This window comes from Ictidomys tridecemlineatus, assembly GCF_052094955.1.
Source record: "Ictidomys tridecemlineatus isolate mIctTri1 chromosome 12 unlocalized genomic scaffold, mIctTri1.hap1 SUPER_12_unloc_9, whole genome shotgun sequence".
In the NCBI taxonomy this organism is placed as follows: domain Eukaryota; kingdom Metazoa; phylum Chordata; class Mammalia; order Rodentia; family Sciuridae; genus Ictidomys; species Ictidomys tridecemlineatus.
In genome coordinates, this window is record NW_027520967.1 from 126,022 (window position 1) to 153,583 (window position 27,562).

At 46.4% G+C, this 27,562-nt stretch overlaps 1 protein-coding gene across 1 annotated transcript in view; it reads left to right on the plus strand.

Annotated features, from left to right (window-relative positions):
* Nucleotides 1-18,806, plus strand: part of LOC144372381 (acyl-coenzyme A oxidase-like protein) — a 143,534-nt gene extending 124,728 nt beyond the window's left edge. Inside the window, exons 10-11 of the mRNA XM_078035782.1 lie at nt 2,641-2,757; nt 18,560-18,806. Of these exons, the coding sequence (XP_077891908.1) occupies nt 2,641-2,757; nt 18,560-18,806 (364 nt within the window). The remainder of the gene's footprint in view (nt 1-2,640; nt 2,758-18,559) is intronic.
* Nucleotides 18,807-27,562: the final 8,756 nt, after the last annotated feature.

Below are 27,562 nucleotides of genomic sequence, written 5' to 3' on the forward strand. Positions count from 1 at the left end.
GGTTCACCATTGGGCGGCACAGCAGGCAGGTGAGGCCTGGCATCTGAGGTCTTGAGGGGGACACTGTGCCGTGCTTCGTCTGCATTTCTTCATTCTCAAGGTTCATTCATTCCTCTTTTTTTCTGCTATTGATGCCTACTTCGTGCCATGCCAAGGCAGGTTTCACAGGCAAAAACTGAAAATTTGGTGGATGCTATTTAAAACTGTATGTTTGAAATGGCTTTTAAGAAAATCCAAACCTAAAAGGTGTGATGATTGATCACTTCCTTTGCTGTCTCCATGTGATTAGAGTGCCCTGAAATGATCTTTTGGCTGCAAACAGGAAATACTGGTGATTGACAGAGGGTGGGAGATTAGGCCATGTTCAAGGCTCTTGCGGCACATGCCACCTTGTCTGAGTCTTCTCTGTATCCTGGGCTGTGAGCTCAGTGGCTAGTGCTTGACCACCTAGACCCTGATAGATGCTAGCCCCTAGTACACTGCTGGACATGATAGACGCCAGCCCCTAGTATACTGCTGGACACAGAGCAGATACATAGATGTCCCCTGATAAAATTTTAGACACATCATTAATAAATCCACTGTATAATCATAGCATTTAAAAGTAAAAGTTCAGACAGTGAGGAAAAATGTAATTTGTAAAATGACTGTATCAGACCATACCAGCTTCCATAGCAAAACAATAGACATGTTTTTCTGGTTCTGGAGTTTGGAAGCCTGAGATAAGATCTGGTGTCTTGGTTATGTTTCTCTTTCTGGCTTCTAGATGGTGCCTTCTTGCTCTGTCCTCACATGACCTTCCCTCAGTGCATAAGTGAGAAAGAGAGAGCTCTCGTCCTCTTCATATAAGGCCACCGATCCTATTGGATTAGCACCACACCCCATGACTTCATTTAACCTTAATTACCTCCTAAAAATCCTATCTCCAAATAGTCACTTGGGAGTTAGGGCTTCAACATATGAATTTTGTGGGGACCCAAATTAAGTCCACAGCAATAACCTAGTATTATGATGGCACCATTATTGGATCTGTGATTTTTGTCTCTTTTCTGGTCTCACCGTGATCCAGAACCAGCTGAGAGCTTTCCTTATGGCCTGTCCAGCCTCTCATTTGGAGCCACGACCTGCAGTGGTTGGGCGTATGCAGGGACAGAGGGAAGGACATGGACCGGGGGCAGGGTGGGGTGGTATTCCTGGGACAGTCATCTGTGGGTGGTTAGATTGTGGAAAACAATCCGGTGCTCACAGTGTTTGCCAGTGGCTGCCCAATGCATGCTTGCCATTTGTCCTCACCACCTCCCTCCCTGGGACATGGCCTATTGTTACTTCTAGATGCCTTCCGTGTGAGAGACATTAGGGTGACTTTGTTTTGATTACAAATAAAGATGATATCAAAATATAAAATTATGTTTAAGAAAGCCTTTATGAATTAGAAAAGTTTTAGAAAAAAAATGGTCTTTCCCTTTTCTTTTTGAGTGATTGATAGATATCCCCGGTCTAAGGGTGTCTGCAGCACAGGTGTGCTCTGGGCATTTGACAGTGGGCACTGTGTATGTGTGTGTGCTCGTGTGTGTATATGTGCATGTATTGTATCAAATGTCATTCTTTAAGAAATCAACATCAGCAAGACGTGGTGGTGCATGCCTGTAATTCCAGCAGCTCAGGAGGCTGAGGAAGGAGGATCGCAAGTTCAAAGCCAGCCTCAGCAGTTTAGCCAGGCTCTAAACAACTCAGCGAGACCCTGTCTCTAAATAAAATATAAAAAAGGGTTGGGATGTGGTTCAGTGTTTGAGTACCCCTGGGTTCAATCCCTGGTACACACACACACACAGACACACAGACACACACACACACACACACACACACACACACACTCAACATTAAACTCTGAACTGCTTGAAGTCGGAATGCTGCCAGACTCAGGACCATAGAGCACTGGCCTGCAAAGGGAGACTGTGCAGCAGGCCTTGGCTCTTCTCCCGAAGTCTGCAGCCTCAGGCTTCTGCAAGGCTTGTCCCTGGCCATTGCCTGTGGGGACCATCCCAAGCCATCTTGTATGCTCCTCTGAGGAGAGCTTTGGTCCCCTGGACACAGCTGCCTCAGAGTGCAATGCAGCCTCTGTCCTCAAGGCACAATGGACTCACGGCGGATGTGGAGGGGCCTTGCACATAGACTTGCAGGGGGGTGCTGAGGCACTGGGAATAATGACCCACTGTGAAACTGACGAGAGCATGGGGTTAACGTCACCCTCTGTTGAGGATGCCCTTTTGAAATATGCTCTGGGGTATGCCTCCTAGCCCATTAATGATACCACAAACATGGGAAAGCTGGATAATTAATGATCACAGGGCACGTGGAACTGCAAAATGTCATGTAAATGCTAAGGATAAAAATTACTGTGTATTAGATACATTCCTTTAAAATATTCCATGGTGGGAAGATTAATTTTCAAAGAGTCCAAGAGTTCCACCAGGCTTCCTTCAGAGTCTTGGGTGTCTTATTATTTGAACCCCTTTGAAGGAGACCTGGGTTTCTGTATTACGCACTGCTGGAAAACAAAGGGTGGGGAAGCAGATTTAGCTCAGGACATGAATTTGCCCACCACATTTTGGTAAAAATTTGTCATTGATTTTTCTCTAGCCGGAGGCAGTTTGGGCCCAAAGCCAAGGAAGAGGTGAGGATCATCGAGCACCAAACACAGACGCTCTGGCTGATGCCTCACCTGGCCACAGTGCTGGCCCTGACCTTTACCAGCAGGTGAGATGGCCCTGGGGTCGTTTCTGTCCAGGCCAATGGGAGACCCTGGTATTAATAAGCACTAAAAGGAGAAGGAGACACTGGGGTCATTTCCTAACCACGAGCTGGAAGGAGCCTGTGGTACAAATCTGATGCCCAGGGTAAAGGTGGGGGAATAGTGGGGCACAGTGGCGCTGCCTGTAATTGGAGCAGCTCAGGAGGATGAGGCAGGAGGATCACAAGTTCAAAGTCGCCTCATACACTTAGTGAGGCCCTAAGCAATTTGGTGAGACCTTGTTTCAAAATAAAAAATAAAAACCAAAATGGGCTGGAGATATGGCTCAGTGGTTAAGCACCCCTGGATTCAATCCCCAGTAACAAAAAATAACAATTAAATAGATAAATAAAATAAAAAATAAAAGGGAAAAACAATTGTCAGTTATCTATTAGACAAATGGAATCCAAGTGAATTTGAGAAAACCCGAATCCAATGCTTCTTGCCAGTTTCTAAACATAACAGACTTGAACAGTTAAAATAGCTCTATGTTCTGATAAAAGTTCTAAATCAACAGTCAAGTTTTTTAAAGTAGGTCAAGGTGTGTGTGTTGGGGTGGGGCGGAGAGGCAGGGTACCGAGGACAAGGGCAGCGATTGATGGTGCCTTCAGGGTGCAGGGCAATTCACATTTCACCCCAGGCTCTCCCCAGGAGCTTCTCAGCAGCTCCTCCTCAGAGCTGGGATGCTGTGGGGTGTCTGTGTGAGTATTGTCACTCCTGCGCTGAAGGAAATTGGGGCTCTGCCTACGATCACAGGGCCCAGGAGTAGGTGGACTGGGAACAGGTCTCCAAACCTGGGTCCTTCATCCTGTGTTCCTCTTCTCTACATTTGCAATGCCGCGCTAGTCATACTGTGGATCACTTAGAGTTGGCATGTGTTTGAAATTTACACACTGAGGAGTGACAGGTCCTGAGGTCTGTAAGGTGGTGAAGGGAGGGATTTGCCATATCAGCATGCTGCTGACTGGAGGGGTGGGGATGGGGGGGTGCCCTCTGTTCCTGTTGCACAAGGCTGGAGCAGATGCCAGCCCTGCAGGGTGTCCCAACAGCAAATCCTACAGACCCAGCTTCAGGCAGCAACAGGAAGGTGGAGCCACGCTACCTGGAAAAAATTTAAATTACTTGCATCCAACATCTGTCATTTAAAATATTTGGAGAGTTTTTAAAATTTGCATATAGTAAAATGCATGGTTTTTAGTGTATAGTTCAGTAAGTTTTGATAAAAATACATATTCATGTAGCAAACATTTCAATGTCACAAATAACAACCTTTGTTGCAAATATGCCACAATGGAACCCATTATTCTATATAATAAAAATGCATTTGGGCTGGGGATGTGGCTCAAGCGGTAGCTCGATCACCTGGCATGCGTTCGGCCCAGGTTCGATCCTCAGCACCACATACCAAAAAAAAAATGTTGTGTCCACCGAAAAACTAAAAAATAAATATTAAAATTCTCTCTCTCTCTTTAAAAAATGCATTAATAAAAAGAAATTATGATACACCCAGTGGAATATTACCGAGCCATAAAGAATGAAATCAGCCAGGCATGGTGGTGCATGCCTATAATTCCAGCATCTTGGGAGACTGAGGCAGGAGGATCAAGAGTTCAAAGCCAGCCTTAGCAATGTAGAAAGACCCTAAGCAACATAGTGAGGCCCTGTCTCTAAAAAAATATAAAAAGGTCTGGGAATGTGGCTCAGTGGTTGAGCACCCCTGTGTGCAATTCCCAGTACCAAAAGAAGGAAGAGGAGGAAGTGGAAGGGGGCGGGGGAAGAGGGGAAAAAGAGAAGGGGGAGGGGGAGAGGGGAGGGGGAGGGGGAGGAGGAGGAGGGGGAAGGGGAGGAGGAGATGATGATCATCCTGTCACTTGCAGGCAAAGGGATGGAACTGGAGGATATCAAATTAAGCTAAATAAGCCAGACACAGAAAGACAAATATCACGTGTTCTCTCTCATATCGGAACCTAAAAAAAAGGATGTCAAAGTAGGATCGTGAATATGAGGGACTGGGAAGGGTTCCGGGGGAGGTGGGAGGAGGATGGAAGAAGGGTCAGATGGATACCGACAGTGCAGGCTGCATGCACGCAAATATCACAGTGAATCCCATTAATGTGCAAAATTAATATGCATTAATAAAAATAGATATAAGTAGAAAAGCATCAACATTTCCCTGGGAAAGTTCCTCAGGCCCCTCATAGCCAGCTTCCACCTCAACACCAGCAGAAACAGCCAGCTTTCTTTCTTTCTTTCTTTCTTTCTTTCTTTCTTTCTTTCTTTCTTTCTTTCTTTCTTTCTTTCTTTCCTTTCTTTCTTTTTTTTGGTGGTGGTGGGGTACTGGGGATTGAACTCAGGGGCAATCGGCCATTGAGCCACATCCTGGCCCTATTTTGTATTTTATTTAGAGACAGAGTCTCACTGTGTTGCTTAGCACCTTGCTTTTGCCAAGGCAAGACAAACAGCTTTCAGATTGCTCTCCCCCTAGCTTGGTTGGCCTCCTCTAGCACAGCAGGTAAGTGGAATCATAGACCATATGCGTTTCCTTCAACATATCGTTTTGGTGTCCCTCAATGTTCTTGATGGTTGGCTAATTTTTATTACTGAATAGGAACATTAAATGGACAAACTCCAACTGGCTTGTCTATTCTCCCCCTGATGGACCTGGGAGTGGCTTCCAGGATTTTTATCCAGGATGAATAAGACACAGTGAATACTCTTGCACAATACTCTTTCATTTTTCTAAGGGTAAATACCTAGAGAGGACTTTCTGGGCAAATGGATAAGTATACGTCCAACATTCTAAGAAATTGCTAGTTTTTCAGAAAGGTAGTACACATTTTTGGTGCCTTTACCCATTTCTAAATTGGGTTGTTTGTTTTCTTGTTGATGGACATGTAAGTTTTTCATATATCCAGCATAGAGTTTCCAGTATAAATTTTCTAATAAATTTATTCAAATTGTTGCTTTTTAAAATTTAATTTCCAATTATTTGTGGACAGTGTATTAAAAAACAAACTATTTTATATATTGACCTTATATCCTATATTCTAACTAAATTCACTTGTTAGATTTAGCAGTTTCTTTGGGAACTCTAGGATTTTCTATATACACAATACATACATAGGAATAAAGAGTTTCCTTCTTCCTGCCACTACTGATGCCTGTGAGTTTCTCCTTGCCTTAGTGGCCTGGCTAGCCCCCTGCACAGCACTGGAGAGCCATGGTGAGGGCAGACGAGCCTCCCCTGGGATTGATTCCGGGCCGCAGGCAGTATTTCTCCATCCGTAGTGAGGGCTCACTGCAGGAGGTTTTTAGATGCCCTTTAGTAGATGGAGCAATCCCCCTTCTAGTTGGATGAACATTTCGATCATGAATCTTGACAGCAGAATTTGTAAAAACAAAATGAAACAAATAAAAAAAAAAACCAATCTGACTTGCCTTGACATTGGGTTCTGTGGGTCTTCCGACTTTGCTCTTTTGCAGAACTGTTTTGCCTATTACAGTGCTTTTTGCCTTCACTTCTTGAGTGGTTTATTTATTTCACCTAACTGTTGAATCTATGGCCAGAGTGCTGGGTGGCATTTTCCCGATCATCTTTTTACCATCTGTGGGGTCAGTAGTGACTTTCCCTCTTTCAGTCCTGTTACTTTGTGTCCCTCTCTCATCAGTTTGGATAGAGGTTTATTGATTTTGTTGGTTTTTCAGTATTGAAGTGATTGTCGTTGGTCTGGTTTAAATTTAATTGATACCTACTCCACTCTTTATGAAGTCCCTTCTTGTTGAGAGCCACAGCCAAAGGGGCCCCAGCAAACTTCCAGCTGCCGGCTGATGATCCAGCTGCCAGCAAACTTCCAGTTGCCGGCTGATGATTGGCTCACAGTGGCCCCAGCAACATCTAGCTGATTGGCTCCTCTGCGGTGATGTTCATTGGGCTGTTTCCCTGCCCTTCAGACTGCCAGCTGATGATTGGCTCACAGCGGCCCCAGCAACATCTAGCTGATTGGCTCCTCCACGGAGCTGCTCATTGGGTGACTTCTTTGGCTCTGCCCACGCAACCCAGCCAATCGGCCTCAAGAGCAGGAGGATTGGGGGAGGTTGAGAGGCTGGTGTGGGGGAGAGAGGCTTGTGGAAGCCGGTGGTGGCAGTTGGGCTCTGAGGGTTTTTCCCTGGAGCTGTTTTGTTTGGCGTTTGTAGTTCTAAAAATAAAGTTAGTTTCTTTTTGACAAGTGGCTCCTGATTTGTGCCAAGCCAGACTTTGGCACCTTCTGCTTGCTGTAACTTTGCTCCCCCCCGCCCCGCCCCCCGCCCTGTGAAAGTTTACATTACTGTGTTGACACCTTTCTTCTTGCCTAATATAATCATTTAAGACTAAAACTTCCCTCTAAGCATTGCAGCTGCAGCCTGTTTTGATACGTTGTGTTTTCATTTAGTTAAAAATAGTTAAAAATTTTCCTTGAAACCTCCCCTTTGACCCATGGATTATTTAGAAGTGCTTTCATAGTCCAAGAACATCCTTGGTATGAGTTCTGTTCTTTGAAATTTATTGCGTTGTGTATATTTGTGGTGTGTGTGTGTGTGTAAAGTGTTCCACGTACACTTGAGAACAATGTGTGTTCTGTGGTCAAGAGAAGCATCTCGTCGAGTCTGCCAGTTCCAGCTGGTGAACTGGGCTCTGCAGATTGAACGTCCTTTCCGATTTTCTGCCCACTTGTTCTCGGTGAGCGAGAAGGCAGCTGACTTTGCCAACCAGGGTAAACTTGCCTGTTTCTCCTTTCAGTTTTACCAGTTTTAACTCCAATTATTTTGGAGGTTGTTTTAAAAAAGAAGTTCTAGGTGCATGCACATGTAGGATTGTCATTCCTTCTTGGAATAGTGACTGTTTGTCCTGATGTGATTTCTTTCTTCAGTCCCCAAAACATTCCTTGTCCTGAGGTCCGTTTTTGCATACAGCGTAGCCACCCAGGGCTCTGGTTTAATGTGTTCAGGGCACTTTTTTCTTTACACTGTAGTTTAGCCGACCCTGTTTTTAAAGCAGTTTTCTTGTTAACAGCAGATAATTGGGTCTTGCTTTTTTATCCAATTTGTCAATCTCCAGCTTTTGACTGGTGTGTTTAGACCAATTGTACCCAAAGTGATTACTGATATGTTTGGATTCAAGTCTGTCCTACTATAATTGATGCTTATTTTTTCCATCTGTGTTTTTTATTTTTATTTTCTGCCTGCTCTTGGGTGAACAGAACGTTGTTTATTATTCTATTGTGTCATTTTTATTGACATATTATTTATACTTTTTAAAAAGCATATTTTAATTGTTGGCCCAGGATTTACAATATACATCTTTAATGAATCAGAGGCCATCTTCAAAAAATAGACAAATTCTCCTGTTGAGTAGGGCCCTTAAACAATGTATTCCCAAATCTCCTCCCGTCCTTCGTGCCATTGTTACCCCAGAACACATTGTTCCCCTTGGATACCCTACAAACTCTCAGTATGCTGCTCTTCTTTTTCTTTTCAATAATGGTGTCTTAAAGCAATTAAAACTAAGGGAAATTTTATTTTATTTTATTTCTTTCTTATTCCACTTCCAACACTGTTACTTCCTTTGCTTAGACAAAGGTTCTAACTGATATCTGGTTTGCCTTTTGACATTTCTGTTAGCTTCTAACACGGAAAGGTCAACTGCCGTGAATCCCTCCACTTACATTTTTTGAGACGTCTGTTTCTCCCTTCCCTCCATCCCTCCATCCCTCCATTCTTTCCTCTCCTCTTCCTCTTTCTTTCTGTAGTTGAAGGACACTGCCAATGACACAGAATTCTGGGCTGACTCTCTTTCCTTGAGCACTTTAAAGCCTCCACTCTTCTCCTCCTTGATTCCTTGGTCCCTATGAGAACAGCCCTCTTTCTTCCAGCTGCTTCCTTGGATGTAAATTTTTTTTCCCACTCAAGCTGCTTTTAAGATTTTTCTTTCTTTCTTTCTTTCTTTCTTTTTTAATTTTTAAAGCTTGCTTATGATGGTGTAGGTGTGGGTTTTTGTGTCTATAATGTTTGATGTTTGTTGAGCACTTGGAATTGAAGAGTTGAAATTTTCATAAAATTTAGACATTTTTTTTCTCCATTATTTCATTAAGATTTTTCTCCCCATTTCTTTCTTTTCTTTCTTTTGGGGATGTGAGCATGCAAATGCTAAACTGACTCGCACTGCCCCACAGCTTACTGGAATTATGTTTTTGTTTTTCTGTCTCTCTTTTTAAAATCTCTCTCTATGCATTAATTTGGACAATGTTCATGTCTCCCTCCTTGGGTTCTCTGTTCCTTCCTTATGCAATGTCCAATCTACTAAAACGTGTTCGTCACCCTTTGGAATGCAGTTCTCCAAGCCTTCCTGAAGTCTTCGCTGTGTGACAACTCCATAGGAAAATGATTTTACTTCATGCATTTTTTAGTGATATTATCATTGGAGAAAAATACCTCTGGTATCCTTCTGTATCAGAAACCTGTGACATTTCTTCTGACCTCATCCACTCCACCTGAAGTTGTCATTAACTCTGAACAAGGCCTTCCTCCTCCTCTGTACCTCTTTGACCTCACCCTCCCAGCTCTGCTTCATCTGAGCCAGAGTTGACACATAGGTTTTTGTGAGGTTTTTTGTTTTGTTGTTTTGGTTTTTCATTTTAGCAGTTCTCATGGATCTTATTCAATTCATATTGAATCCATCTGATGTGCTTTCCACAAAATAAAGACTCTTGTCACTCTCTCCCATTGGTTCTCATTCATCTGGGGTGGCCTCAGGAGTTGGGAGTGGGCATGTTTAAGTCCCACTGCTATGATTCTCCTACAGCCAGAGCTGAAAGCCATGGGGTCGTTTTAAGGAGTTGCCTCACGTGACCTGCAAATTTTACAAACAGAAAAGAAGTGCACTACTGAATTGTGATGAAAGTATAAGATGAATCCAAACAAACCTGAATTTTTTAATCAGAGAAATTTTTACATCCATAGAAAACAAAATTCCTTGATTTTTGCCCAGTACAATTTGACACTATTAAGAAGAGGAAATAGCTCTTCACTTCTCAATTGAATATCTACAAACCTGTGACAGTTGTTCCTAGATCCCATTACAATGGGTCCCCTATACACGCCACATTTATAAATTCATTTGTATATCTTCATCTTTATGCATAACTGAAGTATCAACTGCTTATATCAACATGTTTCCTTTTTCTGCATCTGTTTTTAATTTTTTTTAGCTAGATTTAAGCTTAATATTTCTTGATTTTATAAGAGCTACATTATTATTGTTATGAAATGAAAGTTTCTCTTGATTTTAGGGAGATGCCCTCTCCCCACAATTCCAAAATCAGACTGACAGAGAGAGAACACATTTGTAGCTTTAGGTTTCAAAGAGAGAAAATAGAAGCACCTAATAGAAACTGATACAGATACCCCGGGGCCCTTGATGTGTTGTACATAGGCCACCCTGTTGAACAGGACATCAAGCCAATTGCTCCTGGACCTTCCTGGGTTCCATCTTATGGTTTGGATGTGAGATGTCCCCCAAAAGCTCACATGTAAGACAATGCAAGAAGGTTTGGAGGAGAAATGATTGGATCATATCCTCAACCTAGCGAGCAAATCCCTGATGGGATTAACTGAGTGGTAGCTGGAGGTGCGTGGGGTGTGGCTGGAGGAGGTGGGCACTGGGGGCATGGCTATGGATCTGGTGAGCGAGTCTCTTTCTGCCTCTGATCATCATGTGAGCAGCTTCCCTCTGCCACCTCTTCTGCCATGATGTCCAGCCTCACCTTGAGCCCCAAGGGATGGAGCCAGACTTCTATGGATGAGACCTCTGAAACTGAGTCCCTAAACAAACCTTTCCTGCTTCACAGTTGTTCTGATCGGGTCCTTTAGTCACAGCAGTGAAAAAGCTGACTAAAACATGTCTCCTTTCACCCCCTGCTCTCTGGCGAGCTTGGGGTTCCCTTGGTGACTCCTTTCCCTCCATCCCCGCATCGCAGCAGGGGTTCACTGCATGGAAGATCTGATCACAGGTCCCCAGGAAGGACCTAAGTGGAGGAGGAAGGATGAGGGAAAGGATGTCTGTGTGTTAAATCAAAGTGAAGTTTATGCTGATCACCCTGAGCCGATGGTGCCAGTGTGACAATGAATCAAGGGCGCCACGTTGTGCCTTGCGAGTGTGTGGAACTATTGTATCAACCCAAATAATAATAATATAACCACAAAAGTCCAGGGATAAGCTGGCTCTTCCTGCTACATAGGCTTTCTTGTTTTTTCTAGTTTACTGCCCCTACTGCCCCTCTTCCAGTTGTGAGGAAGGAGCTTAATCAAATTAGTTGTAACATGACAAAAAAAAAATGTGCCAACTTCCTCTCCTCCTGCACACGCCTTTTCTTTCTCTTTCTCCACAAAGGTTAGCAAACACCGGCCCTGGTACCATCTCCTTCTTGGCTGTCCGTGGATGCATGCCTCTAGTCAGTTGGCTTCAGGTCTCAGTGTCTGGGAAACTTGAGGCTGACCAGTGAGAGGGTCCTTTGGTGTTTTGAGCCCTACTGAAGCACGGGTACTTCAGATCTTTGAGAGCATAAATCTGCAGTTAGGAAACAGACCTCCAGCCAGGTTGGCGGCGGGCCCTGCTTCATCTCCCGTTTCCTGTAACAATGACAGGAGTGGTCCCACTCCACAGTGGAAAGGCAGGTGACAGAGTGAGGTGGGATGGCTTCCATCAATGCACATGTGATGATGCATGTCCAGCTGCTGTGTGGTGCACTGCTGGTTGGTTACTGGGTAAAATCTAGACACCCAATTCAATTTCAATTGCAGATAACTAATGCAGCATGTTTTAGTCTAAGCACAGTATGTTTACACTAAAATTTATGCCTTGTTTACCTGAGATTCCAATTCCCCCGCATCCTCTGCTGCTGTGTGGGGCCTGGCAGCTCACTTCCTAAGCCCTGCACATGCCCTGGGTGGGGGACGGAGCTGGGAGGCCTGGCTGGGTTAAGTCCCTCCCTGCAGGCTGCTTATCTGCTCCCATCTGCTGGCCCTCGGTGAGAATCTCCAACACTCTCTTGTCTTCAATCAAAGAGGATGGAAACTGCCCTTTTTATTATTATAATGAAATACCCGAGTCAGTTTACTTTACAAAAAAAAAAAAAAAGGTTTCATTGAACTCACAGTTAGTTAGAAGGCTGGAAGTTCAAATGGCACATTGCAGGTTCCTGCCAGGGCCCATGGCTATGTCACACCATGGCAGGAATGCCCGGGCATCTCTGTGTCCATGTGGCCTTTCCCTGCCCTCACAAAGCCACCAGGAGTCAATCATGGGGGCTCCGCCCTAATGCCTAATCTCACCTACTCATTTCCCAAATGTCTACCTCTGAACACCACTTGCCGCTGAAGTTTCTAGTTTCTTAATTTCATTAACATAAGATTTGGGGGGATAAAACCCCTGCATGATTTTGGGGGGTGGGGGTGCATATTCAAGAGATGGCAGGATCTGATGTCTTTTGGAGCCGGCTGGCCTGGGGAGAGGAGCCCCCTTGGTGCTCAGCGCTGGGCAAGGCCTGCTGGGTGAGGGGAGGTCAGCTCTGCAGGGAGCCCTGCAGCACTCCCCTGCCAGCCTCCTCAAGCTGCTGCACCTCTCCCTCCATCAGATCGCCTGTGTAGCAGGTGCCTCTGCAGACCTGGAGGTTTGGGCAGCCACTGCCAGGTCACAGCCCCACCTGGGTGATAGGGAAGCCAGCTAGGACTCCTGTTTCCTGCCTTTGGCGTGGGTGTCTGTGCTTGGGTCAGCTTCTCAAGCTCCCTTCATGGGGCCTTTGATAATCAGGAACTGCTCCTCACTGCTGAGCCCTGGCTGTGCCCTGCCAGCCTCCTGCCCTAGTGCCTTGGCAGCAGACACTGCCACGTGGGTCTCACTGGGCATGCGTGCTACACCAACCATGAGGCCATCTATATTCTACCAACGAGCAGTCACCTTCCTCGAGCTTGTCTTTCTGGGACACCTCCTCAAGATGGATGGCACATTTCCCACCCCTGGTCCTTTTCTTGGCCTCAGGACCTGACATGTGCACCTCTCAGCTCAGCACCACCTGCTGTGCACGTTATGCAGCCTCCCGGGAGCCCCGCCACCTCAGCAGCCGATTCCACTCCTTCATGGTCCCCCAGACTGCTCATCCCTTGGCTCTCTGAATCCTTCCAGGCCACGGATCCTGAGAGGGGCCTCATGGAGGAGACAGAAGTGAAGTCACTGAGGGACAGGAGTGGCCGGGCTGTCCTGGTCGACATCCCAGCCCTGGCACTCACAGCCGTGTGGGCAACCACTGAAATTCTCTGGATGTGAAGTCGCTCGTTAGAAACGGAGTGAAGATATCAGTACCTACTTCTGGGTGTGGGGGGGCTGCAGAGTCAACACACGAACGTGCTTAGGACAGGGCCTGGCACAGCCTCAGATATTCCAGGTGATGCAGAGCAGAGCCTCTGGGACTCTACGCTTGAGGCCTCAACCTTGATCCCTTCATTTGCTAATTGTGCAACGATGGGAAAGTGACTAACATTCTGTGTCTCATTTCCCCATCTCTAAAATGGGAAGAATAACACCAGGTTATTAGAAAGATGAAATTTGATATTTGGAGTTGATATTTGGACATGCTCAGAATAGGGTACACCATGCTCAATAAATATGAATTGTTCTTATGGCCATTGGCCCCAAGACTTCTCCAACTTTCTATCATTTCTACATTCTGGTGATACCTCCCTCTTCTGTCATGTCACTGGGACACGTCCTAGCTCAACTCCCCTAACCCCATCCTCCTGAAACAAAATCTGAATTCTCACTGGGACCCTCCTTTATCCCCAACCCCGCAGCATCTTCTACCCTTAGTGAAACTCAACCTCCTTCCCACGGCCTCGGAGCCTCTTCCCCCTGCCTGGCACCTGCCATTCCCCCCCCCTCCTCTGCTGATTTCCACCACAGGCTCTGTGCTGGGTTCTTGAGCTGATATTTTTCCTGCCTGTGCCCTTGCTGGGGGACCGTCCCCCGCCCCCAGCACTCACCTCACACCCTTGCTCCACCTGGTAACTCAGCCATCCTCTGGGACACAGCTCAGGGGGTCACTGCTCCTAAGCCAGCTTCCCTCCTAGGGGAAGGTCCAGATAAGCTCCTTGGGTCAGCAACCTGGGCCCCTCTTACTGTCCCACTACTACTCTTGGTTTGAGGTGGAGACCTCTGGTCCTCAATTTGGCATGTTCACACCTAGTAGGGCCTAGCTCTCTGCACACATTGTTTCAAGAAAAGCAGTGAGATGACCTTGCAGTGACATCACACTTGGCCACCTCACTGGTTGGAGTTTTGCACGTTGACTATTCTTTCCTGTTGTAAAGGAGTCTGGAAGTAGCTGGCCAGGAAATTTGCTACAGAAATGAAATTCCTAGTTTAGAAAATGATTAACAACTTTTTAAAACATTGATTTTTGTAGTGCATCAGTCCAAAAGATTATTTTAGGTCTGCGTTTTATTTATTCCTGGCCACATGGGCAGCTTAGGCAGTCCAGGCTGGGTTCCAGGCCAGGAGGGCCACAGCGCCATCTGTACCTCTGAGATTCAGCTGGATTTCGTCATCCCCTAGGCATTCTTCCTACCCAATACCTGTAAGGATAACATTAAGATAGTAGCTGACACATATTCAAGTGTTTGCCACGTAATAGGCCCTGGGCTACCATTTTATATGTAGTAACTCATTAATGTCTCAAGGCAACTCAACGGGCAGAGATTTCTCTCTATTTCATTGCTTTGTGTTTTTTTTTTTTTTTGATGGGGGAGGAAGTTTACTGGGGATTAGGGGTGTTTAACCACTGAGCCATATCCCCAGTCTTTTTTATTTTGAATTTTTAGAATTCTTGGGGCATACTGAGGATTATACTCAGGGACACTTGGCCACTGGGCCACATCCCCAGCCTTTTTAAAAATCTTATTTAGAGTCAGGGTCTCACTGAGTTGCCTAGCACCTGCCTTTTTGCTGGGGCTGGTTTTGAACTCATGATCCTCCTGCCTCAGCCTCTCAAGCCACTGGGATTGTAGACATGTGCTACCGTGCCTGGCTCTCTGTTTTTAATTGATGTTTTTACAGTACCTAGATAGATGTGTGCCTTGCACAAAGTGAGGACTCATTGGCATTTGTTAAATTGATGAACAGGTGGAATGACACTCCTCAGTTTGCAGAAACCTCACCTGTGCTCTGTCCTCATAGGTAAATGGAATCAGGGTAGCTGAGCACCTTAGACACCCTTCATCCCCCTGTGCTGCCAGGACCACATTGCACTGTTAAGAATGCAATTTCCATGCATCACTGCCAAGAAATTGTATCTGATCTTTTTATGCAAAATAACTTGTAAATTAAATCCAACCCTCTCATTGACTTTGTGGCTTCTGAGTGACTGTCTGCCTTCCTCCTGTACCCTTGTGTGGTGGGGGATCTGCACTTATTTTCTCTTCACCTGTTGTTTGAGTGGATGTTGATGAGGACCACAACCAAGTTAAGATGGCGCCTGGCATTTTGCCAGAGGGAGTAGTTTATGAAGTAATGCCAGCGAGCCATTAAGTGTGGAGATTCCTTAATGACTGATTGCTGTATCTAGTTTATGTTAATTAAGTTAAACTGTGTATAATTATTAAGATGATGAGGATTCCTTATTGGTTGACTGCTGTATCTAGTTTATGTTAATTAAGTTAAGATATGTGTAATTAGTTGGGTATATATGCTTGTATGTCCCATAATAAAGCGGCTCCCGCTACTACTGTATCAACCTTCACAAGTTGCTCATCACCCCCTGGTTATTTTGCCTAGCCAGACTTCGGCAGATGCAACTTCTAAACAGGTACTTGGCATATCTAAAGATCTCACCTATTCAATAGATGGGCTTACTAAAGAGGAGTAAACTTGACACAGGGATCCTTATTTCCTAATTTACCTTCTGGACCAGTCTGAGCCTCCTATTGCAGATTTCTTTAGACACTCCTCCTGGACCCTGACACTCTGTCTGGCAGAGGGCTTCTGTAGCAGGACATTTTCCTGGCAAATTAAGTCAAGTTACAGCCCAAGGCAAGAGTAGTGATAGCATAGCATAGATTAAACTGCATGAACTTGATTAAGGCCACTGACAGGCATGTTGTTTAGAATGAAAAGATCATGTTATTTATTTTATTTATTTATATGTGGTGCTGAGAATCCAACCCAGTGCCTCACACAGCTAGGCAAGTGCTCTACCACTGAGCTATAGCCCTACCCCCAAAGAGCACGTTATTTAGGACAAGAGAGCACACTGGGTTAAAATCCTCTCTCTGCCCTAATACATGTTAAGTATATAACCTAGGTTGTATTTAGGCTTTTCCCTTATATGTAAAATGGTGTTTTGATTTCCTATTTTATAGGACTGTTGTAAGGACCAAACTAAATGACAATGCATAAGCCCTTTTTCAGTTGCTTAATGCATTAAATGTTTTTTTTTTATTTATTTACTCATTTATTTCATACATGACATTAGTGGAATGCATTACATTCATAATTATCCATTCACAGCATAATTTTTCATAACTGTATATAAAGTATGTTCACGACAAATTATGCCATTATACATGAGCTCTCTTATTGATTTTTTTTGCATCACAATTCTTAATGCACCTTTATACCACAACTTATGATATCTCTATTTGTATATAAGGTATGTTGACACCAAATTCACATCTTCATACATGTATTTTGTATAATGATGACCATCTCCTTCCACCATCCATGCTATTCCCCTTCTTTCTCCCTTTCCCTCCCACTTTTCATCCAAGTTTTTCTGGTTAACAGAATCCAACCCTCTTGTTGACTTCATGACTTTAGAGAGATTCTGTCTATCTTCATCATGCACCCGGAAGTGCATCTTGTCAGCTTGCTCTAGTTTGATTTCTGCGTTCTGTGGTTGGAGCACAGAAGCCTTTGCTTTTTGCTTTAGGACTTGGCTCCTTGTAGTATCTTTTGCTGTGTAGGTTTCATTTGGAGAAACAGGATGTTCAGACCCTAGAAAATTTTGGATGGATGAAGGTCAATACTTTGAGCCCAAATTGACTTCTGTCTTTAAGGAAATAAAAAGGCAAGCCACAGATGGGAGAAAATGTTTGCAATACATACATCCACCAATGGATTGCTAGCCAGAACATACAAAGAGGATAGTCCATTAAAAATAGAATGAGCCGGGTGCAGTGGCACATGCCTGTCTCCCAGTGGCTCCAGAGGCTGAGACAGGAGGATTGCGAGTTCAAAGCCAACCTCAGCAAAAGCAAGGCCCTAAACAACTCAGTGAGACCTTGTCTGTACATACAAAATAGGGATGGGGATGGGGCTCAGTGGTAGAGTGCCCCTGAGTTCAATCCCTGGTTAAAAAAAAAAAAGGATGAGCAAGCCAATAGGACTTAAGCAGACAGGAAAGGAAGATAAATGAATGATCAGGCGCAGACACAGGAGAAGTTGGTCATCATCATTAGTCATCAGGGAAATGCAACTTCAAAACCAAGGCAATACAATTTTGTACTGCTAGAAGGACTAACACTAAAAAGACGCAAAGCCAACCATTGTCAGGGATGGGAGCAATTGGGATTCTCATGAGCTGCAGGTGGGAAGGAAAAATCACACAGCTGATATGAACAATGGTGTGGCAGTTTCTTCAAAAGTTAAAATGCAGCTGCCATATGACCTGCCTATTTCACTTCTACATACATGTTTACTCCAGAGAAATGGCAGGAAGCTGAGGCAAGAGGATCCCAAGTTCAAAGCCAGCCTCAGCCACTTAGCAAGGCCCTAAGCAACTTCGCCCTCTACACACAAAGTGTCACAAGTTGTTCATGATTCTCATGTTTTAATTCTGCTTCTGCTGGGAGTTCTGAAATGGACCGTGTGCTAGCCAGAATGATGGCCCCAAAGATGTCCACATCCGAAGCCCTACAACCTGTGAATATGGCACCTCACAGGGCAAAACAGACTTGGAGATACAATTGAATTGGGGACCATGATGGGTTATAGAGGTGGGTCCCGTGTAGTCACAGGGCTCCTTGTACATGAGAGGAGGCTAAGAAGGAGTGACAAGGCTTCTGGGGGTTCCTCACCTCATCTCCTCACCTAGTGGAAATGAGGCAGCATGGGAGGGCAGGTGGGCGTAGTTACCTCAAAGATAGAAGGAGGAGGAAAGTCACAGAAGGTGGCCACCCGGAGCTAAGGTAGGTAACGAAGGGATTCTGCCCAGAGCTTTCAGAAGGAAGGCAGCCCTTAAAATAAGTGCCAGGGAGTGGGACAGCTTGGTCATGGTGCGATTCCATTCCTAGCTTTTTGAGGAACCTCCTTACAGCTCTCCAAATCGGTTGTACCAATGTGTGCACTGTGTGGCGGGCAGGAGAGAGTGATCTGGAGTGCGACCATGTGCTCCTAGACTCAAAGAAGAAGAGAAGCAGCATCAGGCTGGGACAGGGGCCCCTGTGCGAAAGGAGGCCTGTGACTGGCCTGGCGGCAAAGCAGCTGGGGCGTGGAGGAGACATTTTCCAAGGGAGAATGGTGTGTGGGAGACTCCTGGCTGCAGCTTTGCTGTGGTACATGGGTACCTCTGAAGGGCATGGGAAGCCTTGGGTGGTGACCCTGGGGTTCTGATGTCCCTGGATGCGCTCTTTCCCATGGCTGGCGGTACCAGGACGTCCATCACACCTCTCTGCTCTATCTGGCAGGTACGCGGGGGCCCTTCTGGATGAGGACATTTTCCAAGGGAAGGAGCTGGTCAGCAGCCGCGCGCTGCAGGCGCTGATGGCGGGGCTGAAGGCCTACAGCACCTGGGAGAACGTCGGCTGCCTGCAGGACTGCCGTGAGAGCACAGGAGGCATGGTGAGCGCGTGCGGTCCCGGGGCCCCAGGAGTGCGCGTGCGCAGGGCAGCCCTGGGCTGGGCAGAGTTGGCTCTGAGCCCCCTGGAATTCTGACTCTGGGTACTTACCTGCGCGTGTCTCCCTCGTGCGATGCTGCCAGGACCGATGCAAACCCATCTGCAAAGTGCTTGGCCCGCGTGCCTGTCCCATAAAGCCCGCGCTACATGCCAATCAATTTGGTGGTGGTCAACAGGCCACGGAGCTTTCAGACAACCAAAGCCGTGCTCCTGCCTTTCAGTCCCTTGCTGAGAAATAGGAAATGACCCCCAAGGGTTTCTTGCCCTAGAAGAAGGCAGAAGGCAGAGAATTTTGACACTGCCCCGTGTGTCCCCAGCTCCAGGCTTCAGACTGGATCTTGCAATGAGGGGTGAGAAAGCCCAGCGTGAGTCTCTGGGAATGGACAGGGCTCCGAGAACAGGTGGGATCGGTGCCTTGTTTTGCGAAATTCTGAACAGAGGTACTTGTAGGGTCCAGGGCCCACCAGGTGGAGCCCAGAGCTGGTGGGAAAGTGGACCCAAAGTGACTCTGTGTGCACTGGACTGCAGGCTTGGGGTTGGGGACCTGGGACTGGAGGCCAGCAGGACTGCAGGCATCAGCTCGGCAGGACTGGGGCTCCGCCCAGATGGCAAGCCCATATCAGTCACCCCGGGGATGCAACCCTTCGTCTGAACCTGGCTCGATGCAGAGGGGGAGGGACGGAGGGAGGTCCCTGCTGGGCTTTCCTCTGAGCTGGGTGCTGAGCATGGTTGAACATGGCCTAGACACAAGCTCCAGATGTCAAAAGAGGAGGAGAGTTTTAGCCTCAGTAGAGGAGAGGTCAAGGGCAGCTGTGGAACATGAAGGGGAAGGAAGGGTTTCTGGAAAGCTCCACACCCTGCTCAGTGCATCAGAGTTGGGCCCACGAGGGGCAGAGCTCTGTGGGAGCCCGAGGGCTTCTCTCTGGGGACAGTGGTGTTGGCTCATCTGAATGGCAGCAGGGCCGTTCCTCAGAACATGGCCAAGTGAAGACGCGCCCCTGCCTTGTTCCCGTGGGATGTCCCGTGGGAGTTCATGTGGCAAAGAAGGAGGATGTAGAATAAAGTGGCCCTTGGCACTGAGGTGCAGCTGGCCCGGAGGCAGCCAGAACAAGGGCTGCCAGACCTCCCTTAGTGACGGGTGTCCACCTGCAGTCTGGGAGCCGGCCGTCCCTTCAAACATAGGCTGGCAGCAGATGGGGACAGAACCCAGGGGTTCTGGGGTAGAATGAGCTTATGTTGGCAGGAGGGAGGTGAGAGCTGAAGTGACCCCCCAGGCAGGGGCAGTCCTCATGGGGAGGGTCAGGACACTGGGGGGCAGTGAACAGGTCCCTCAACAGGGTCTGACTGGTGCCTCCTGTAATCTTCTGGTTGTCTAGTCCTGCTCCCTGGGTCCTCCTGTTTGCTATGGAATGTGGTTTGTCCCCACCCAAACTCATGGGGCTTGATTCCCCGTTGTAATGGTGTTGAGGCGATGGGGACAATAAGAGGCATTAGGGGTCATGAGGAATCTACCCTCGTGTGCATAGATTCATGGTTTTTGTTTTGTTTTGTTTTTAGTTGTAGTTGGATACAACACCTTTATTTCACTTACTTATTTTTACGTGGTGCTGAGGATCGAACCCAGGGCCTTGAACGTGCCAGCCGAGGGCTCTACCGCTGAGCCCCAGCCCCAGGCCCAGATTCCTGGGTTTGAAGAGCCCTGTTAGTTCTCGGAGACTGGACATGCAGTCGGCTGTTGCCTCACTGTAACCAACATGCCTGACATGAGCAGCTTACAGGAGGGAGAGTTTATTTTGGCTCCTGGTTTGAGAGGTTCATGGTCAGCCAGCTCCACAGCTCTGGGCTGGAGGGGAGGCAGGACACCGTGGCAGAAGGGCGTGGAGGAGGAAGGCAGCTCTGGACACGGCAACCAGGAGCCCCAGAGCTCTGCTCACCAGGGACAAAATGCAAACCTGAAAGGCACAGCCCCACAACTCCCTCCAGCTGCATCCTACCAACCTACAGTTACCCCCAGTTATCCGTATCAGTAGATTGGCCCACTGATGAGGTTTCCCCTCTCGTAATTTGATCAGTTCACCTCTGAACACTTTTGCATTGTCTCACACGTGAGCTTTGGGGGGACATCTTATCTAAATCTAACACTGGAACAGGTCTCGCAGGACTGGATTGGTTACTGCAAGAGCATTTGTTATAAAGCAAATTTGGTTTCCTCAGCTCCCTGCAATACTTCCTCTCTTACCATGTGACACTTTTCCACCTGTGGTACTCAGTCATCTTGTGCACACTTATGCTATGGCATAAGTGTCATGTTGAACATAGACAGAAGGCCCTCACCAGAGGTGTAACAGATGAAGCCACTAGCTTTCAGATTTTCAACCTCCCAAACTGTGATCTAAATAAACCTCTTTTCCTTATAAAATTCCCAGCCTCTGTTATTTTATGATAGCAACAGAAAATGGTTCAAGAATTTGCTGCATCAACTCACAGTACTCAGAAAAATGCATTTGCCTATTTATTATAAAGGATTTGACAAAGGATACAGATGAGGAGGTACATAAAATGATGTCTGGATGGCTCCTGGACACAGAAGTTTCTGTCCCTGTGGCTTTGGGGGTGCACCAGCCTCCCACTATGTGGATGAGTTCGATGGCCTGGAAACTCTCTGAACCACAATTTTAGTGGTTCTTATGGAGGTCTGACCACATAGGCATGATTAATTATTCAAAATCTTCAGCCCTGTCCCCTTCCTAGAGGATGGGAGGGAGAGAAGAGAGTTCCAAGCTTCTAATCCTGGCTTGGACTTTCTAGTGACCAGACCCACCCCAAAGCTGTCCAGGAGCCCAGTAGAAGTTGCCTCCTTTGGACAAAAGATGCTTTTAATACTCAGGAATTCTCCAGGGGATTAGGAGCTCTTAGGTCTTTCCAGGGTTACAGACGAAACATTAAAACCAAAGGTGCTCCTCAGCCCTGTCACTCAGGAAATCCCCAGGGACTTCGGAGTCATGGCAGAAACAGGGGGAGAAGAACCAATGTGTATTTATTGTGCTAAATTAGGCGCTCTGGGCCAGGACCAGGGATGGGGACCAGATGTACCTTCTTTGTGACACACAGGCACGGACACCTGCACACAGGAGGGGTGTGGCCCATCAAGGGACACCGGGACAGGCACAAGCTAAGCCCAGGAGAGGTGCAGGGGAGGCCAGGGCTGAGGACCCTGGAGAGGGAACGGACAATGTCTGCACAGTCGCCTGTGACAGGTGCTCGGGGGACCTGGACCCAGGGCCACGGCAGCAGCTGATGGTGTCCATTGAGATGAAGCCAGCAGCAGCGGCTGGGCCCACGGCGGGTGCCAACCATCTCAGCTGTGCTCACCATGCCCTTTCCTAACGAGGAAACCGAGGCTGAATTGAGGGCAGCAATTCATCCTCCCTCATCCTTGGCCGCCCCAGCCTCGGGCTCACTTCAGTGGGGAGGCTTCAGCCCACTGAGGACTGAGTGGCAGATGGCCAGGTGCAGGGACGGAATGACGGAGTGAATGAATACCCAGGTAGCCAGACCCCTAAGCCCTGGAACTCGGCATCCGTCCACAGACTTGTCCATCTGCTCTTCTCTTATTTTATTATTATTATTATTCATCCTGAACTCCGTGTTACCAGGACTTCATTGTTACTTTTTAGAGAGAAAGAACACATGGTGGAGCATTGGCCCTTCATCTCCAGAGACAGGGTGCCCACCTTGACAGCTCTTGGCTGGGAACAATTTTTGTTTGTTTATTTATTTTATTGTTTCTTCTGAGTTATTCATGACAGTAGAATCCACTTTGATAAAATTATACAAGCATGGAATATATCTTATTCTAATTAGGACCCCATTGTTGGGGTTGGGCACAGTGATGGGGTTCACTTAGGTATTTTCATATGTGTACATAGGAAAATTATTAGATATATTTATTCTTGAGCTGGGGATATAGCTGAGTTGGTAGGGTGCTTGCCTCACATGCACAAGGCCCTGGATTCGATCCCCAGAACCACAAAACAAACAAACAAACAAACAAACAAAAAAAGGAAACCCATTCAAATGTATTTATTCTACTGTCTTTTCTATTCCTACCCGTCTTCCCTTTCTTTCATTCCCCTTTGTCTAATCTGCTGATCTTCTCTTCTTCCTCCCCCTTATTGTGAATCAGCAACTGCACATCAGAGAGAACATTTGGCCTTTGGTTTGGGGAGACTGGCTTATTTCACTTAGCACGATACTCTCCAGTTATAGCAAATGCCATGATTTCATTCTTCTTTATGGCTGAGTAATATTCCATTGTGTGTATATACCACTTTTTCTTTATCCATTCATCTGTTGAAAGGCATCTAGGTTGGTTCTGTATCTCGGCTATTGTGAATTGAGCTGCTATGAACATTGAGGTGGCTGTGTCACTGTAGTGGGGACAAATTTTTATGTCCTGTGTCTAGTGTAGGAGCTGGGCTTGAGGAAGAGGAGAGGATGGGAAACTGTTGTACGATTTACCTCAATCTGAGTGCATCTGGCACCTACATTTTGCCTCTACTCTCACCATTCAGCCCTGTGCAGTCCTGCCTCTCCCACCTGCTGACTTTAATGTTTGTTGCTGCTGTCCAATGTGAACACCACAGGGAAAGGCAGCTTCTATCCTGAATAAAGCATATTTTAAAATCACAATTATTATATTATTTTTTATAAAAAGAATATACTAGGTGTGACGGTGCTCACCTGTAATCTCAATGACTCAGGAGGCTGAGGCAGGAGGACAACAAGTTTGAGGCCAGACTCAGCAATATAGTGAGTCCTTAAACAACTTAGAGAGACCCTGTCTTAAGATTAAAAAAAATAGGGCTGAGGACATGGCTCAGTGGTTAAGCACCCCAGGGTTCAGTCTCTGGTACCAAAAGCAAACAAACAAAAAACCCAAAATACCTATTATAGAAATTTTTAAATATAGAAAAGCACAAGGAGGAGAGCAGAGATATCCCTCAGAGGCAACAGACTGTTCCTCACACCATGTTCTTTCCATGCACTGCACATGTGTGTTTTTAAATTTTTATAATCTTTTCTTTTCATCTCAGAGTTGATGAGGATGATCCTTCAGGTGAAGTTTTAAGGACTGGTATCACTTATCACGTGGATGTACCATAATTCATTCAACCAGTCCCTCAGGTTATGCCCCAGTTTTATTGTTATGCTAAATGACACCATAGAACATATTCTAGTACCTAACTTTTTGCTTGTTTGCATATCTCTGATTGTTTTCTTGGAATCAAGTATTTAAACGGCATTGGCATTGTAAACAAAGGGGATGCCATGTCTACTCCTGACAGCAGTCAAACAGAGAATGCTCAAGTTTCTGGGCCAATGCACTTCAGATTCTTTGACCATGACCAGAGGTATAGGCACACTTTTCATTCCAACCCGGGCCTCACAAGCATACATACATGAAATTGGACAAAGAAGCTTTGTGGACAGCACTGGCTTCACTATTGTGAGGTGCTCTTAGGTTTTCAGTGGGTGTCGTTTTAAGAAAAGCCAGTCCTGGTGCATTAAATCAATTTTGTGACCACTAGTGTGTCACGGCCCGCTGTTTGCACAACATCCCTGGGACTCACTTATCCAACAGCAGTGGGCTGGCTGCATGTGTCTGCGGTGGCCACCAGAAGCCCGAGTGTCAGGGGAGTACATTTTCTGGGCCAGGTTATGGGGTGGCTTCTCCAAGGCCAGAGTCTCTGTAATCCTATTCTCACTGGAATGTTCCCAGTTTGGCCCTTTGGTACTTAGGAGTCTGCATCTGAAAATGGGAAGGAGATAAAGCCTTTCATCGGCTCCTCAGCACCAGTGCACACAAAGTGGCCCTCTCTCCCTCCTGCGTGTCCTCCCTTGGATCTGGGGGTGGATGGGCGCCCAGCCCTCCCAGCTGGGTCTAGGTGAGTTCATGGTCCCTGCACGGTTGCTCTTGAACTACTCTGCAGAAACCTCTGGATTCTCAGGTTGTTCCCTCCACAGACTGATGTTCCCATAATGCTCGGTGGCTGATTTAAATGCCATTATTGCTCTGTGTCGGGGGTCATGACAGAGTCTCAGGCTGGCTGTTTCTGTAGGACTTTTGACAGTTCTTGCTTTCTTTGGGTGTCAGGCTGAATGTTTTGAAAGTAATGTTTTTATGCTTAAAGAACTTTCTTAGCAGTGAAGTGGATAATGCAGGGTCCAAATAGAGTGGGACTTTGCGATTCAATCATATTTTAATCTTTTTTACTCCTTTTTCTCTCTCTCTGCCTGGGATAAAGGAGGTTTCATACAAAAAGAAAAATTTCTAGGCGCTGATCATTAAGTGAGCTGCATGGCTGGAGTTTTCGTGGTCCTTGTTCCCACAAGCACATCACAGCCCTGATGACTGCTGGTTAGGGTCACTGTGGAGGGTGACCAGTTCTCCGTCTGTGTGGGACAGGGTGCTAGGCACATGTTCTGGGTCCTGAAGGCCAGGGAGTCTGAGGGGGGCATGGTGCTCTGTGCCTGGAATTGGGAGGCCCTGAGGTTCCAGCCGCTCTGGCCTTGGGGGACTTCTGATCAAGTTGGAGTAACACACGGCAGGTATGCCCTCCTGACCCAGACACCAAAACCAGGTCAGCAGACACGCACCGAGGAGTTCGTAAGGCATGGCCACCAGGCAAGGAAGGATGGGAACCTTTCAGAAGAAGGAGACAAACCACCCTGCTGTGCCCCTGTGGTTACCATGAGAGAGTTTCCAGGCCATGCCTGAGGAGGGGGACTGAGGCAAGTCGACAGCAGCGTCCTGAGGGTCGGAAACCATCATTTCCCAATGTGGGGGCTACTATTGAAGGACAGAAATATACATACCCAAGAACCATCTAGGTGATCCACAGCAGGGCCCAGAGAGTTCCCCGGGTGGAAGGCGTGGAGCTGAGGGGCCAACGGGAACAAAGCACGTAGAGTTCACAGGATGGAGTAGTGGACAGGAGAGAACTGGACCAGGGAGACCTCAGAGGTCAGCAGCAGCTCTTCCCACCTCCCCATCCCCGAATATCCAGCTGGTACTGACTAGCACAGGCCTGTGAGATGGCTCAGGGCTGAGGACAGAATCACCCAGCAGGATTAGAGCAGCAGCCGCAGTGCTTACACAGCACGGGAATAGTGCCTCTCCCACCAGCCTGTCTGAGGAGCTTAAGGAAGGAGTCTTCTGTATAAAAGAGCAGATAGAAGGATGACAGTTGATCTCTCATGTGGAACTCATCACCTTGGAAGGCAATGGAACAACATCTTTAAAGTAACGAAAGGGGAAAAGTCAGTCTAAAATTCTGTATCCAACAAAATTATGTTTAAGAAACAATATAAAAACACCTTTAGACTCGTAAAAGTTCACAGGATTCATCACTCACGAGCTTTTCCCATGGGGAGTACTAAAGGGAATTCTTCAGGCAGAAGGAAGTGATACCAGATAGAGAGAGGGATTTACACAAAGCAATGAAAAGCATCAAAAATACAGATAAAATGATCAGATTTTAGTCTCAGTATTTAAATCTTTTTAAAGGTTAATTGGTGCTGAGTGTGGTGGCTCAGACCTATAATCCCAGTGGCTCAAAAGGCTGAGGCAGGGGAATCGCAAGTTCAAAGCCAGCCTCAGCAATTTAGTGAGTTCCTAAGCAACTCAGCAAGATCCTGTCTCTAAATAAAATATAAAAAAGGACTGGGGATGTGGCTCAGCAATTAAGTGCCCCTAGGTTCAGTCCCTAGTACCATTAAAAAAAAAAGTTAACTGGCTTTTCTTTTTTCTTTTTGCTACAGAGATTGAACCCAGGTGCTTTACGACCAAGCCACATCCCCACCCCTTTTTGTTTTTACTTTGATTCAGGGTCTGAGGCTGAGGCTGGCCTTGAACTTAGAATCCTCCTGCCTCAGCCTCCCAAATTACTGGGATTACAGCCTTGCACAATTGTGCCTGGATTTAGTTTACTTTTTAAATGAAAATAACAACCATCTAGAGTGAGGTTTACAACATGTGTAAGAGTAAAGTGAGCAATAATAGCAGAAATGTCAGGAGGGAAGAAAAAGCACACCATTGCAAGGCTATCACACCATATGTGCTGTAGGATGATGTCACCTGAAAGTGGACCATCATGGCTAACGATACATGCAGGTCATTTTCTTCATCTGGAGTGCTGAGGGCCAGAAGCGTTTCAGGTTTCAGAGTTTCTTGGATTTTGGAATATTTCCATAGACTTGGCTGGATTGAAATGCTAAGTACTGTGAAATCTGAAACTGGAAGCATTTTGGATTTCCACCTTCAGATTAGGGAACCTCCACCCATACTATGAACTCTGAGGCTACCACTAAAATAAAAAGCCGTCTAGCTAAGAAGTGGTTAAAATGGAATTATAAGAATACCAAATTAATCTAAAAGGCGGCAGGAAAACAGGAAGGAAACTTAGGCCAGAGAGATGAAATAACTTGCCCAAGGTTAAGAGCGAAAAGGCAGCAGAGCCAAGCTTCATATCCAGAGAGTCTCTCCAAGCCCCTGACCCACGGCACTGCACCATATGCAACTTGTATTGTTGTAGTCAAAGCTTCGTCCCAGGGTTTCATAAACTCACTTCCAGACCACTCGTGCATAATCAAATCAAGCCTTTATTGAAGCTCACTGGCGACTGACCAGAACATAAACCTGTTCCCCTGATCAGCCCCAAACAATTGCAAGGGCACTCCTGATAAGCCTGAAAACCCCAAAAGGAACATTCAGGGGTCCAGCCAATGCAA